Source organism: Symphalangus syndactylus, chromosome 7 (genome assembly GCF_028878055.3).
Source record: "Symphalangus syndactylus isolate Jambi chromosome 7, NHGRI_mSymSyn1-v2.1_pri, whole genome shotgun sequence".
Taxonomy (NCBI): Eukaryota; Metazoa; Chordata; class Mammalia; order Primates; family Hylobatidae; genus Symphalangus; species Symphalangus syndactylus.
Genome location: NC_072429.2, coordinates 117,844,144 through 117,858,935, shown reverse-complemented (window position 1 = coordinate 117,858,935; position 14,792 = coordinate 117,844,144). Strand labels below are relative to the sequence as shown.

Sequence of the window (14,792 nt, the reverse complement as noted above, 5' to 3'; positions counted from 1 at the left end):
TTCAGTGGCTAAGAGGTCTTCTGAGAAACGAATTATCCCAGAGGATAGGGGTGAGTGCTGTAAGGCTTTACTCATGGCATAGCCTCTCTCATCAGAGAGGAGTGGCAACTGGGCAGAGCTTGTATTGTCTGACACTCAGGTGTGTGCTCTGGAGTTCCACGGGGACCAAGGGGGGTTTAGGTAAAGGGACTGAAGTAGCCATTTCCTCTGGCCCCATAAAACACTGAGGTGCCATCAACACTGTGTCGTTGCTAGTGGGTTTAGCTAGTGGGTTTAGCAGGTTGATTGGAACATAGAGCCCAACTAGAACTTCACTGGGTTTTAATTTCCTCTTCTGGCTCCGTGGGCTTGAGCTAGTGACTTAATAATTCTTACCTCAATTTCTTCATCTGTTCAATGGGAATGATAAAGTCTTTTTTTCTCAAAAGTCCATTGAGATAATAAAGTATTTTTTCTCAAATTTCACTGAGATAATAAAATCTTTTTGCTCAAAGTCCATTGAAATAATTAAATTTAAACATGGTTGTAAAGCACTCACACAGTGCTGGGTGAATGGCAGCTACTCAGTGTGTGCTCAGCTACTCAATGTGTGCTAGCAATCTTGCTCCTGCCACCCCATTGGATGTGGTAATTAGAGTCATGCTGAAAGGGAAAGAGCTTTGCTCTGGCTTGTGGTTTGATCACAGGCCACACGTGTGGAGGAGTCATGTTGGTTACCCATGGGAATCACAGTGTCCTCAGAAGCGTCAGAAAGGCTTCCTTAGTGAAGGAGGCAGCAGTGTGTTAGGGGCTAGGCAGAGACAAAGGCACCTGGGAAGAAGAGGCACTGTTGTAATAGGAGAAAAGCAGTGGCCCCTGGCAGGGAGGTTTTTCGGTTGTTGGAGAAGTGGCACAATGGCCATGGCCCCCAGGAGCAGTCCTTTTTTGGGAGCATGTGCAACAGTTTTTAGGAACTTCAGGACATACTTAGAGGATATTTTGAAAGAGTTGTGTTAATAGATCAATACCTCAAATTAAAATGTTGGGGGTCTTTCATGGAAAATTTGGGTAGATTCATTTAATCAAAAATATGTATTGAGCACCCCCTATGTGTCGGGAGCTCTTCCAGGTTTAGAAAACCACGCTCAGCAAGAAAGACTGGTATCCTTGTCTATTCGGGAAGCTTGCACTCCAGGACTGACTATACATGCATCAATACACAAGAGATTTTCACTTAGTAATAAGCCTGTGAAAATAAAGTATCTTGGGAACTATGACATAGAGTACAGGGGTAGGTAGGTAGGGCCTTGCTGCACAGATGGCATTTGAGCTAAGACCTCCATAAGAAGAAGGAACTATCTTTGGGAAGATCTGGGTAATGGTGGGCCAGGCAGAGGAGCCATCAAGAGCCAAGGTCCTGAGTCAGGAAGGAGAGCCAAGACCAGCATTCCCATTGAAAAGCAGAAGTGAAAAGAGCAGTTTGAAATGATGTGGGAGAAGTTGAGAGAAGCCAGTTGGAAAAAAGACCTTGTAGGTCACACACACAAAATTGTCATTGAAAAAGGCCCTGCTAAAAAGCTAGCAAACATCAAAATAAGCAATAGGGTAAAATAACATTATTTCCGAACAAATTAATGAAGTAATGAAGTTGATTATCAAAGAGGAGATAAGCCATCATTTTCAGCATATTTTAGTACCCAAGACAATGCCGGGCTGTGAGGTTTCATGATGCCATATTCTTTGACTTTGTCCTGTACATTTTTTTAATCACCAAAATGTGACTGGGGGACTGTATTTTCAAACCTGATATATAACCAGTATAAACTAGTGGATGTCATGAAATGACACCAGTCCTGGAGCCAGAAGGCCCAGGGTCAAGTTCAAGTTGCAAGATTCCACCTGCTGAAAGAACTTGGGCACTGTCTTTGGCCCCGCTGGAATTGTTTCCTTAGGTCTAGGTTTAAAGAAATTGCTACCACATATGGAAATTGTGGGAATTAAACAAGACAATGATCTTAAAGGTCCTTGAAAATTGTAAAGCATCATCCACATTTATTGGTTAAAATCATTTTTTAACATTTTTTGTTTAAAACTTGTCTCTCTTTTGCTTTGTGTCCATTTATTTTTCTTTTTAATTTTTTATGGATACGTAATAGTTGTACATATTTCATCGCTGTTATTTTCAAGGGAAACCACTAGAGGTCAGAATTTCACATAAATTGTTTAAAGAAACCACCAAGATGGGGGAGGAGGGAGAAAAAAAGAGAGAGAAAGGGAGAGAGGGAGAGAGGGAGAGAGAGAGAGAAAGAGAGAGGGAGAAAGAGAGGGGGAGAGAGAGAGAGGGAGAGAGAGAGGGAGGGAGGGAGAGAGAGAGGGAGGGAGGGAGGGAAGGAGGGGGGAGAGAGAGAGGGAGGCAAGGAGGGAGGGAGAGAGGGAGGGAAGGAGGGAGGGAGAGAGAGAGAGGGAGGGAGAGAGAGAGAGGGAGGGAGAGAGAGAGAGAGAGGGAGGGAAGGAGGGAGGGAAAGAGAGAGAGAGGGAGGGAAGGAGGGGGAGGGAGGGAGAGAGAGAGAGACAGAGAGAGAGAGAACATTTCATTTTCCTATTAGGTAACACAGATGATAAGTTTAAGACATAGAAAAATAATAATGGCTTGCAACAGAGTCGTTTTGATAACATTCTCAATTGTTACTTAACAGACTTAGATAGGGAGAGAAGGAAAAGATAAAATAGGATTTGTTAAAATTTCTATTGATGATGTCTACACAGCTTAAAGTTCACATTGGTTATCATAATTCTTAAAACAGGTCTGTGATGAAGGCTTGTTTTGCAAATGAAGACACTGAAGTGTAACAGATGTAACAACATGTTGAAGATAATCAGATCGACTCCAGTGCCTTTCTTTCCACTAAGCCATGTCTGGAAAATAAGACTTTAAAAATAATATCTGTATATTGGTCAATATAGTCTATGATTGGTTAGCATTACTGGGTTTTCACAAATGGCATTCTGCAATTCTAAATAATTTATTTAGTTTTCACTCTCCCAGATGAATTTTGGGAAAATTCATTTCACTATCTATTTCCCAGAGTATCTAGAAATTTCTGAGCACTGTGCTGCAGTGCTAGTAAATACAGTAATGAGATGATTATCCATGGAGAAAAGTATTAAGACTAGCTTGATCTTAGGGGAAAAATATTGAAAAAACAGTAATAACCCAGACCTTTAAAACATTTACTTAACCATCATACGATTCTTTTTAATTTTGTAGAGGTAAATATAAATATCTGCCTTATTTTGGAGTGGGGAGGGGTTGTCACGGTATTCACGAAGGAACAAGGTAGAGTAGATGGCAGTTTACATAAATATATATATATATTGAGATGGGATCTCACTCAGTTGTCCAGGCTGGAGTGAAGTGGCATGATCATGGCCCGTGCAGGCTCAACTGTCTGTACTTAAGCAATCCTCCTGCCTCAGACGTCCAAGTAACTGGGACTACAGGTGTGCACCACCAAACCTGGCTAATTTTTAAAAAATTATTTTAATTATTTTGTTCAGATGGAGTCTCTTTATGTCACCCAGTCTGGTCTCAAACTCTTGGGCTCAAGTGAACCACCTGCCTTCGCCTCTCAAAGTGTTGGGATTACAGGCAACACAACTGGCCCACTGTTCATATCTTAAGAGAAGGTACCATGTCTTGGTTTCTGGTGTGCCCATATCATCTAGCGTGGTGCCTGCAGTACAGGAAAGGCAGTGATGAATATACTCATGTTGCTTTAGGTGCATTTAGGTGTGTAGGAAATTTTCAAAGAAAAAGCATAAATTGGTGCCAAACTCAAGAGTTTGTAATAGAATACAAAGCTTGTTATGTAGATGCGAGAGCTAGGACAGGTTACTTATCTTAGCTTCCAACCCGTAGCACCTAACATGATGCCTGGAACTTAGTAGGTATTCAGTACATTCCAGGATCATGGATTTCTTTATTAAGAATAAAATTTATTAAATTTTATTAAGAATTTATTTTATTAAGAATTTTATTAAGAATAAAGTTTTATTAAAAATAAAATTTGGAGTCCATGTGATACCATTTTCAGGCTCTGGACGAAGAAGAGGAAATCACACTCAAAAACATAACAGACTTAGTTCTAGAACCCACAGTTCTAGAGCACTGCTTCCCTAGTGACTACCTTGCCCCAGGAGCACTCACTTCATTTTGTCACACTCTGGCTTGTATTTATCTCATAATGTCTGCACATGCTCAGGAGGAAAGTTAATGAGATTTCCACTGTTTGAAATCTTAACAGGGTTTCTAATGGGAAAATGGGAAGGGAGAAGTTTTCTATTAGGTAAAAAATAGTGCTATTCTCAAATGGATTCTCCCATTTGCAGGGACAAGGAAAACTTTAATTTTCGACGCCTCCCATGACATCCCAGGAATAATCTAAATTTTCCTATACTCTAAGGAAAGTTCAGTAATGGTTTTAAGTAAATACTTTATTTCTAATCAAAACTTTCTTTCTGAACATTTGCCCTCGCATTATTTATTTATTCACCCAAGAAATTACTTGGAAGTTCTAAGGTCTCATTGTTCCTCACAGCATTTATTTTATCGTATCAAAGGTTAAAACTTGGATTGCAATCTTAGAGGAGAATTAATTCAGTGATTAAGAAAAATGCACTTTAAGCAATACACATTTAAATAACTGACAAGCATGGGGCAATGTATTTCTGAATTTTTTTTTTGGAAAAACACTTTTTTCTAGTTAAAATTTTAAACAGCTGCAATTCTTCCACCCTATAGCCTGGAGAAACAGCATGAATTACTAATAAGAGAGCACCAATCTGCAGTGCAGTGACCACTTTCAGAACAAAAGGGTAAAAGCTAAAACAAGAAAAATAGATTTTTTTTAATCTACTAGTTGCTTAAAGCATATTTGGACCTTGGCTGTACTTGAGAACATTTTGCAATATTCTATCATTCTTGAGCAGAAGGCACTTGGCCCCAGAGACTACACTTCCAAATAAAGAAATATTCATTTATATACTACCTTCAATGCTTGACAAAATGTTTCCATCCTCTACGTTGGAACTCAGGATCCCATTAACTTATGAAATATATATTTAAGATTTAAGTTTTATTTTACTGACCTTTTGCTTAAACAGCTTTACCAGCATCAGTATTAGAAAGGAGGAGAATACAAACAGCGCAATAATAGAGATGCTTTTAAGGAAGGAAAGGACTTCTGAAGACTCATGCCTGGATTATGCATCTGCCCCGGAGCAGAATGGAACAGGGAATTTCCCCTGCCCTGGGTAAGTTCCCTCAGATCTCTGTCCTGGGTTTCCCCTTCCCAACATCCTCTTACCTAACATCAAGGGAGAGCTTTAAATAAGTAACAGACCAGATCTGGAAAATCCTGATTTTCCAAAATAGAAGGAAAGTGGGAGGAAATGTAGGGAGTAGAGAAGGGAAAGTCATTGAAATCTAGGAAGGGGTTCAGAGATGAGGGAAGAGATCATATTTATTATACATGAAAATTGTGGTTTTCTTTCCTCACCTTTGGGTCCTGGTGAAATTGTGTGTGTGGCACAGACTTCAGCGGTAGGACGGCTATCGATATCCAGACCTAGACTCTGAATTTGCAAAAGAAATAGTACCAGGAGGATAAATTGGTTTCTTCGAAGCAAGGATGCAAAGCCATTCATTGCTGTGGTTCCTCAGAAAAGGGTCTCCCAGAAATGCCAAATAAACAGCTTTATTTTAAATAAAACCTCCTGCTTTGGGGAAGAAGGGGAAGTATTTGGAACACACATTCCAAAAGGGGCTACAGAGACAGGAAGGAAGCATACCCTAGATAGTTTATTTTCTCAGTGTTCCAAATGGACCATACATTGTCCAGACTGTTTATTTTCAAGTGACAACAGTTTATTGAAAATTATCTCTGAACTCCAGTGTGCATGTCAGTAGAAACATCCCCAAGAGCAAAGAAGATAGAGATGCCTTCTGCTGAGTACTTGAGCTGACAATTTAATAGGCTACATTGCCTTTAAACGCTGAGTTTCAGAAAGGTTGTGAACCAGAGAGGTCTTCAGGTAGCAATATGCTATGCAAACACCGTGCATGGCTTTGAGCTTTTCATAAGGTGCTATTTATTACCTGCTTGTGCCTGTTGAACACTAATGCTTCCAATGCCCTCGATGACCTTCTTACTCTTGCCATGAAGATTATTCTCTTGTGATTAAATTCAAAAGGAAAGAACAACCAGCTTTTCTGTGAAGCAACTTGGTGATAAGTATTAGGGTATTAAAATGTTTATTACCTTTGGCCTAGTTTAGCCTTTCTGGTACACTATCTTAAGGAAATATTCTGAAATGTGGGCAAAGCTTCATTTGAAGGGACGTGGCAGAAATGGGAAAGGCTTTCAATTGCCTAACAATGTGTTAACAGTGGGCAAATTATGGTAAAATGTATGAGAGGGTATGACATGACAATTTTATTAAAACGGTGTTTTCAGCAAGTCTTTTATAAAATAAGGGGGAAAAGCTTGTGGTATTATGTTTCAAAGCTCAATAGATTTAGATGTAGAGTATGTAGATCAGATATAGATACAGATACAGAGATCAGGATCTCTTATCTATTCCACAAACCTATAACCTGTACAAATAGTATGGGCATAGTAAGATATTGGAAGATTGGAACCAGAATCACATATATTGGAGAGGCCCCTTACCTTCTCCATTCTTGAACAGCATCTCAACTAAGAGTTAGGTGAAAGAGATTTTGGACCTGCTTTCCTTGAAATTGGAAAAGAAAGACCTTACAGATCCTGATACAGACTGACTGCTGAAAAAATATCCCTAAGAGATGTCATTACAAGTAACCATCAATCCAAGAAATATAGGTGCATTAGTTTCCTAGGGCTGCCATAACAAAGCACCACAAACTGAGTGGCTTACACCAGTGGCCAGGTGGCTAAAACCAGTGCCAACCCTTTTGGCATCAGGGACCAGTTTGGTGGAAGAAAATTTTTCTATGGGGAAGATGGGGAAATAGTTTCAGGATGATTCAGGCACATTACTTTTTCTTTTTTCTTTTTCTTTTTTTTTTTGAGACAGAGTCTCGCTGTTGCCCAGGCTGGAGTACAGTTGCATGATCTTGGCTCACTGCAACCTCTGCCTCCCAGGTTCAAGCGATTCTCATGCCTCAGCTTCCCTAGTAGCTGAGATTACAGGTGTGCACCACTGCACCTGGCTAATTTTTTGTATTTTTAGTACAGTCAGGGTTTCACCATGTTGGCCAGGCTGATCTCCAACTCCTGACCTCAAGTGATCCACCCACCTTGGCCTCTGTAAGTGCTGGGATTGCAGGTGTGAGCCACCATGCCTGGCCTCAAGCACATTACATTTATTGTACACTTTATTTTTATTATTTACATTGAATTATATAATGAAATAATTATACAACTCACTATAATGTGGAATCAGTGGGAGACCTGAGCTTGTTTTACTGCAACTAGATGCTCCCATGTGGGGATGATGGGAGACAGTGGCAGATCATCAGGCATTAGATTCTCCTAAATATCAGGCAACCTAAATCCCCGCATGCAATATTCACAATAGGGTTTGTGCTCCTATGAGAATCTAATGCTGCTGCTGATCTGACAGGAGGTGGAACTCGGGCAGTAATGTGACTGATGGGGGGGCAGCTGTAAATAGAGATGAAACTTCGCAGGCTCACCCACCGCTCACCTCCTGCTGTACAGCCCTCCTCCTAACAGGCCACAAACCGATACCAGTCTGTGGCCTGGGGATTGGGGATCCCTGGCTTAAACAGCAGAAATTTGCTCTGAGGTATTGGGGATCAGAACTTCAACACATGAATTTTGAGGTGGGAGGAACACAACTGAATACATCACAACAGGCTTATAGTGTAACTGACTGATTTTTTCATAAGCAGTACAGGGAAGGAAACTAGCACTGATCGAATAGTCGTTATATACAGGCTGAGAGCTAGTCTCAACTTGAGTTTATCTCATTTAGTCTCAAAATAGTCCTGTGGATTAGATAGTAGTCCTTTCCTTTTGCAAACAAAGTAGCTGAGGCTCAAAAAAATTAAGCAGTTTGAGTAAGGTCATCCGTTGAAAAACTGACCAGAAAAAAAAAGTGAAATACAAATTATTTCCCCAAATCCTGATTTTAAAATACTATTTGGTTTCCATAAAGGTGAACATTCTCAAGCATTGAGGATGCATTAATTTTTCACAAACACTTAAAATGTCCAGAAGTGGATGCATTTGTCAGGTTAACAGTGATAGAAAAATAGTGAGAATAGAATGATGTTAGAAACCTAAAATTTTACATGTGTCATAGCCAGATATGTGACATAGAGCAAATCACGTAATATCAATTGCCACTAGGCATATAAAATGAGTTTGGACTTCATATTTAACATTCTTTCTAAATTCTATGATTCTAAGAAAATTGATACTCTTTAAATTGTTCAGACTACCCTAAGTCTATTTCACTATTTGTTTATTTTCAAACATTTCCTGGCATACAATGAGAATAGAATCATTGCATTTATATATAGAAATTAACTGGTAACCGTTTCAAATAAATAATAGTCCTTAAAAAATTTTCTTGGCATATTCTGCCCCCCTCCTTTTTTTTACTCGATAAAACATATAAATACATTCCTATATAATGTGTATAATACTATATCAAAATTTAAATTGCTACAGAGAATTCATGTATTTTATATAAAGCATTACTTAATTTTAAAATGGGAAAGATGGTTGAATACATAAAGTGGTTAAATTATGTTAAGTATATTGTCTTTAGTTTGCAAAAAAATAGTGCTTCCCAGAAAGATTTCTACTGACATTTGAAAGGGTTCAGTCGTGTTTATTCAGAAAATGAAGTCACTGAGAACAACAAGCCAACACTGTTTTTGCCTTAAAATGTGGTTTTAAAATAGACAACAAGCCAATCAAGTTTACAGACGGCATAACAGTGGTAGAGGTTAATGGTAAATCTAAAAAGAAAAGAATTAGTGGCTAGTTTATAAAACTGTCTTCATAGTTCTACTTTTTTTCTGACCGCTTTTATCTTTCATTTCCCAAGATACTGGAATTCCAGGCTTAGCTTTGTGTTCGTCTAAATATGACATGTCATTAAAGTAAATAACAAGTGATATTGAATTGTGGCCTTAAAAATATATATATATACCCACATCTAACTCAAGAACCTGTGAATATGACCTTATGTGACAAAAGGGTCTTTGCAAACATAATTAAGCTAAGACTCTCAAGATGAGATCATCCTAGATTATCTGGGTGGACCCTAAATCCAGTGACAAGGGTCCTTAGAAGAGACACCCAAAGGAGGGAGACAGAGATGAAAGGAGAAGGCCAGGTGAAGACCGAGGCAGAAATGAGAGTTACCCAACTACAAACTAAAGAATGGGCTTGCAGCCACCATACACTGTCAAAGGCAAGGAGTGCTTCTCCCCTACAGCCTGCAGAGTAGAGTTCTCTACTACCTACACCTTGATTTTGTGCTTGTGGCCTTGAGAAGTGTGAGATAATAAAGGTCTATTGTATTAAGGCATCAAGTTTGGGGTAACTTGTTATGGCAGCCCTAAGAAACTAACACACCATTCTTGTGCTATTCATCCACAGTAACTGGAAGAAATGACACATCAAAACGTTTGCTCAGAGCCTGACAGAGACCCAGCAACATCTGTTCTTGTGCATTTTAATGATCATGGCTCCAGCTTCATGATATTTTCCTGGAAGGAAAATAAATTCCAGGATACGAAAAAAGCATATCCTAAGGCAGAAGTATTTTACTAGTTAAAACAGGATAGCAATACAATCACAACCTCATCTCCAGAAGGGATTTCTTGACAAATTGATATAACTCAACTTTGGACTTGGTTTCAGCTTTGTCCATTCACATAAGTAATTAGTGGATTAAAGTCCTGTCTTGTGAGTTAATTTAACTTTATACAGTTTGTAAAAAATGAAAATGAGTAGAATGACTTTTAAAATAATGCATTTAGAAAGTAACATGCAAACACATAATAATTTCTTTTTTACATTTCAAATTTCATATTATAAAACCACATTTAAAAAATCAAGGCTAGGCACAGTGGCTCCCATCTGTAATCCCAGCACTTTGGGAGGCCGAGGTGGGTGGATTGCTTGAGGTTAAGAGTTCAAGACCAGCCTGACCAACATGGTGAGACCCCCACCTCTACTAAAAATACAAAAATTAGCCAGGCATGGTGACGCATGCCTGTAGTACCAGCTACTCGGGAGGTTGAGGCAGGAGAATCACTCGAACCCGGGAGGCGGAGGTTGCAGTGAGCCAAGATCATGCCACTACACTGCAGCCTGAGCAACAGAGTGAGACTCCGTCTACAAAGAAAAAAAAATCAAATATTCAACCAGGGAAAGCTGATTTTTTTTAAAAAGTCAAATGGTTTTAACAGGCTTATGAGACAAAATCAGAAGCCTCCCACTGTTTGTTCTCCACTCTTGAGTCTTACTCCTATAAGAATACTATTTTAATTATTTTAGTGCTTCTTAATTGGTTACTTAAAAACACAAGGGAGATAAATTGATACTCTGGTTTTTATTTTTTTCAGTTTAGGTACTCATTGACTTCTAAATATGGGAGAAGGAGATGTCTCTGTCATTCCTAGGTCTACATCTTCCACACACATTTTCCTTCTTTTAATCCTAGTAACAATATTATAATTTTAATCCAATAATGTTTATAATATAATGGGCCTATAACAATTATTCACAGCAGGGGCACATAGTACATTATGATTACATTGTGTTTCATGTACTAATTTTGTTTCTCCCTAGGTTTAATAATTGTGGTGTTGTTTTTTTTTTTTGCATAGCTTTGTATGTACCAAACCCATCATAACTACCAATTATTTGAGATTTGTCAGTTTTGTAGAAATGTAAAGTCTTCTATTAGTTTCATTTACTTGTCTTAGAAATTTCTTTGGGAACCCTCAAACTTATTGCTCCGTTAAGATTGGAAGGCTTGTTGGCAAGCTGTTATCCTGAGACTTAACTTCACTATTGTCTAGGAATTCATATTATTATCATACAACTCCTTTTCTGATATCTGCATCTGTTTTTTTCTTGGTTTCATCCTTCATTTTAATATAGTATGTCTTCTAGTAGTTTCCTGAAAGAGAGTGGACTTCAGACACATTTTTGAGACATTGCAAGTCTAAAAATATAGTAATTGTACCTTCAAATTATGTGCTATTTTGGCTGGGTATAGGATCCCAGTATGAAAATAATTTTTACCGAGGTGTGAAGATATTATTCTATTTTCTTTTAGCTTTTAGTGTTGCTGCTGAGAAATTTGATGTTGTTCACATTTTCTGCACTTTCTATAGAATATGTTTTCTCTCTCTTTAGAAGCTTTTAAAAGTTTTTTTTTTAAAATACCAGCTATTCTGAAATTTCAATGATATGGCTTTAATGTGGACCTTTTAGCATTTACTGTATTGGCTAACTGTAGGTCCTTTAAGTCTGGAAATAACTGTCCATTAGTATTATAAATTTTCTTGTGTTGGCTCCTGATAATTTCCATACCTCCATCTCTCTGTTCCCATCTCTGTCTCTCAAGACCATTTCTCAATGGGATATTGGATCTTTTGGATTAGTCTTCTAATTTCTGGTGTATTTCTCCACTCATGTCTTTCAACTCTTTTGTTGAATGTGTGTTTTACATTGAACCATTATAAATTATTTATAAATACACATATCCTTTATAGTTATAAAAATTCATTTCATTCAACGAATGTTTATTGAGCACCTATTATATCTCAGTCTTTCTAATTTTTCTTCCTTTATAGCTTTTGTCTTACTTTTATTAGCTCTCTCAATCTATCCATTATAGTTTTTAAAGAATCTCTTTTGTTTCTTGGATTGTCACTATTTAGTCTACATTCCTTGTGCTTCTGTTTGTTTGATTTAATGTATATATTTCTTGTTATTGACTTTAATAAAATGTCTGGATATGCTACACTGATCCATTCGTAGTTAGGAGCCACTAAATTGATATTTGGAAGCTCTGTATATGCAAGTGGAGTTAAACTGACTAATGACAATACCTACTGTATTATAGGGCAAAGAGGTAATGACTTGCCTAATTTGTGGTAGCCTCTCATTCTCATTACCTGCATCTCTGTTTTTTGAACTGTAAGATTTATTTAGCATACTCCAATCCCTTGTTTAAGGGGATGTGTATATTACTAGTAGCATTCTGATTAAGAAAGAGATTTAAGTATCTCAGTGTTCTTACTTTCTCTTAATCTTCTGTAGCTCACTATCACCTCAGCTATGGCTGATATCCCCAGGTGTCCACGGGTTAAAAACTCAGTCTTGTACTCAGATATACCAGGTGTAGTCCTCTAGCAGCACATAATAGGTTTGGAAATCAATAGCCATAATTGCTCATTTTAAAGACTTTCCCAATATTCCTTTTGAGACTCATTTTGTGACCACTGAAAACACATAGTATATGGTATCTTCAGTTCCTGAGACCTCTGAATTTCTGGTGTATTATCAACTTACATCTTTCTGTTGTTTCCAATGATAGACAGTTTTCACATTTCTCTGTTCTGTTAAGACAGTGACCATTTGTCTAATACTTTTGCTAGCTTCCAAAAAACACTTTTTGGTTGCTTCTCTTGTTTTCTTACAGACATTGTGGGTTTTTATATATATATATATACACAGAGTCTCGCTCTGTCACCCAGGCTGGAGTGCAGTGGCGCTATCTCAGCTCACTGCAAGCTCCGCCTCCCGGTTTCACGCTATTCTCCTGCCTCAGCCTCCTGAGTAGCTGGGACTACAGGTGCCTGCCACTACAATCGGCTAATTTTTTTGTATTTTTAGTAGAGACGGGGTTTCCCCGTGTTAGCCAGGATGGTCTCCATCTCCTGACTTCGTGATCCGCCCACCTCTGCCTCCCAAAGTGCTGGGATTACAGGCGTGAGCCACCGCACCTGGCCCATTGTGGGTTTTTAGAAATTTTATTACTGCTATTTTGGTGACATTGTGGAGGAAGCAGAGAATAAACATGTAGATTTAATCTGCCATATGGACCTAGGTGTTCCAAAAATTACTTAAAATATAATTTCAAGCAACTTCTGTGGGTAGGTGGGCTGAGATGAGGCTCAACAGCATATTCTTCCCCTTAAAAATTAGTCATGAAAAGGCAGTTTCAGCCATGGCTATGTGAGGTCAGAACACTGTTTCTACAAACATCTATGAAACTAGATAAAGTTATCAAAATAATCATTTCAGGGCTCTTTTTTCTTTTGTTCAAAATTACGGGATACATTTGCAATTTTGGTACATGAATGGATTGGGTAGTGGTCAAGTCAGAACGTTTAGGGTATCCATCACCTAAGTAACATACATTATACCCACTAACTAAGCATTTTTCTTTGTGCAAGAACAGTAAAAGGATGAGGCCTTCATGTATGGAGAAAACCACCTCTCTCCTCATTGCAGTTGGTGAGAATTGCAGTGTTTTCAGCACAGGGACAGCTAGAAAATCCAGCAACTTTGCTTCCACAGAGATAGGTCAATATGGAGGGAGATACGCAAACAAAGTACCGATTAATGTAACCAACCAGTAAGCCCAGAAATACAGTCTCACATTAATGATTCATTGATTGTTAACAACGGTACCAAGGCAACTAAGTGGGGGAAATAAGAATCTTTTCAACAAATGATGCTGGAAAAATTAGGTAGCTACAACATGCAAAGAAATGAAATTGGAACCTATCTCACAGTATACACAAAAATTTACTGAAATGTATCAAAGGCTTACATATAAAGATAAAACTATAAAACTTCTTGAAAAAAACATAAGAGAAGACCTCTGCAACCTTGGGTTATGTAGAAGTTTCTTAGATAGTACACCAAAAGAACAATTCATAAAAGATTGATGAATTATACTACATCAAAATTTAAAGCATTTGTGCTTCAAAAAACACCATTAAGAAAGTAAACAGAAAAGTCACAGACTGGAAAAAACATTTACAAATCATATATCCAATAAAGAATTTGTGCTTTGCTAAATAATAATATAATCAAATTAAAAATGGGCAAAATATTTAAATGGACATTCAACAAAGAAGGCAAATAGCTAATGCGTACATAAAAAGGTGCTTACAATTTTTATTCATTAAATTTCAATGAGATATCACTATATACAGGTAAGACTGGCCATAATAATAATAATAAATGTGACAATACTGAGTGTTTGCTGAAATGTGGTAAATTGAAGCCCTCATTCATTTTTGGTATGGATGTAAAATGTACAGTCACTTTTGAAAACAGTTTGTCAGCTTCTTAAAAAGTTAAATATAAACTTAAAGCGTAATCCAGCAATTAAATTCCTAGATATCTACTTGGGAGAAATCAAGATATGCATCCACACAAACACTTCTTCATAAATTGTTTGTAACAGCCTCATTCATAATTGCCAGAAATTGGAAAAAATACAAACATCCACAAGCAGTGAGTAAACAGAATGTTGTGTATCTATACAATGGAATGCTATTCAATGATAAAAGTAACAAACTACTGATACATGCAACATAGATGGCACTGCATCTCCAAATTATGGTAAATAAAAAAAGAAAAATCAGACACAAATGGATACATAATACGTGACTCCTTTTATATGAAATTTCTAGAAAAGGAGAACCCTCTACACATAGAAAGCAGATGTGTGGTTGCCTGGGGATCAGAGTGGGAGCA

At 37.8% G+C, this 14,792-nt stretch overlaps 1 protein-coding gene across 1 annotated transcript in view; it reads right to left on the bottom strand.

Annotated features, from left to right (window-relative positions):
* COLEC10 (collectin subfamily member 10) overlaps window positions 1-14,792 on the bottom strand; it is a 507,785-nt gene that overhangs the window by 37,437 nt on the left and 455,556 nt on the right. Inside the window, exon 1 of the mRNA XM_055287110.1 lies at window positions 5,538-5,720. Coding sequence (XP_055143085.1) covers window positions 5,538-5,685 — 148 coding nt within the window. The 5' untranslated portion in view covers window positions 5,686-5,720. Of the gene's footprint in view, window positions 1-5,537 lie in introns of the transcript that reaches the window.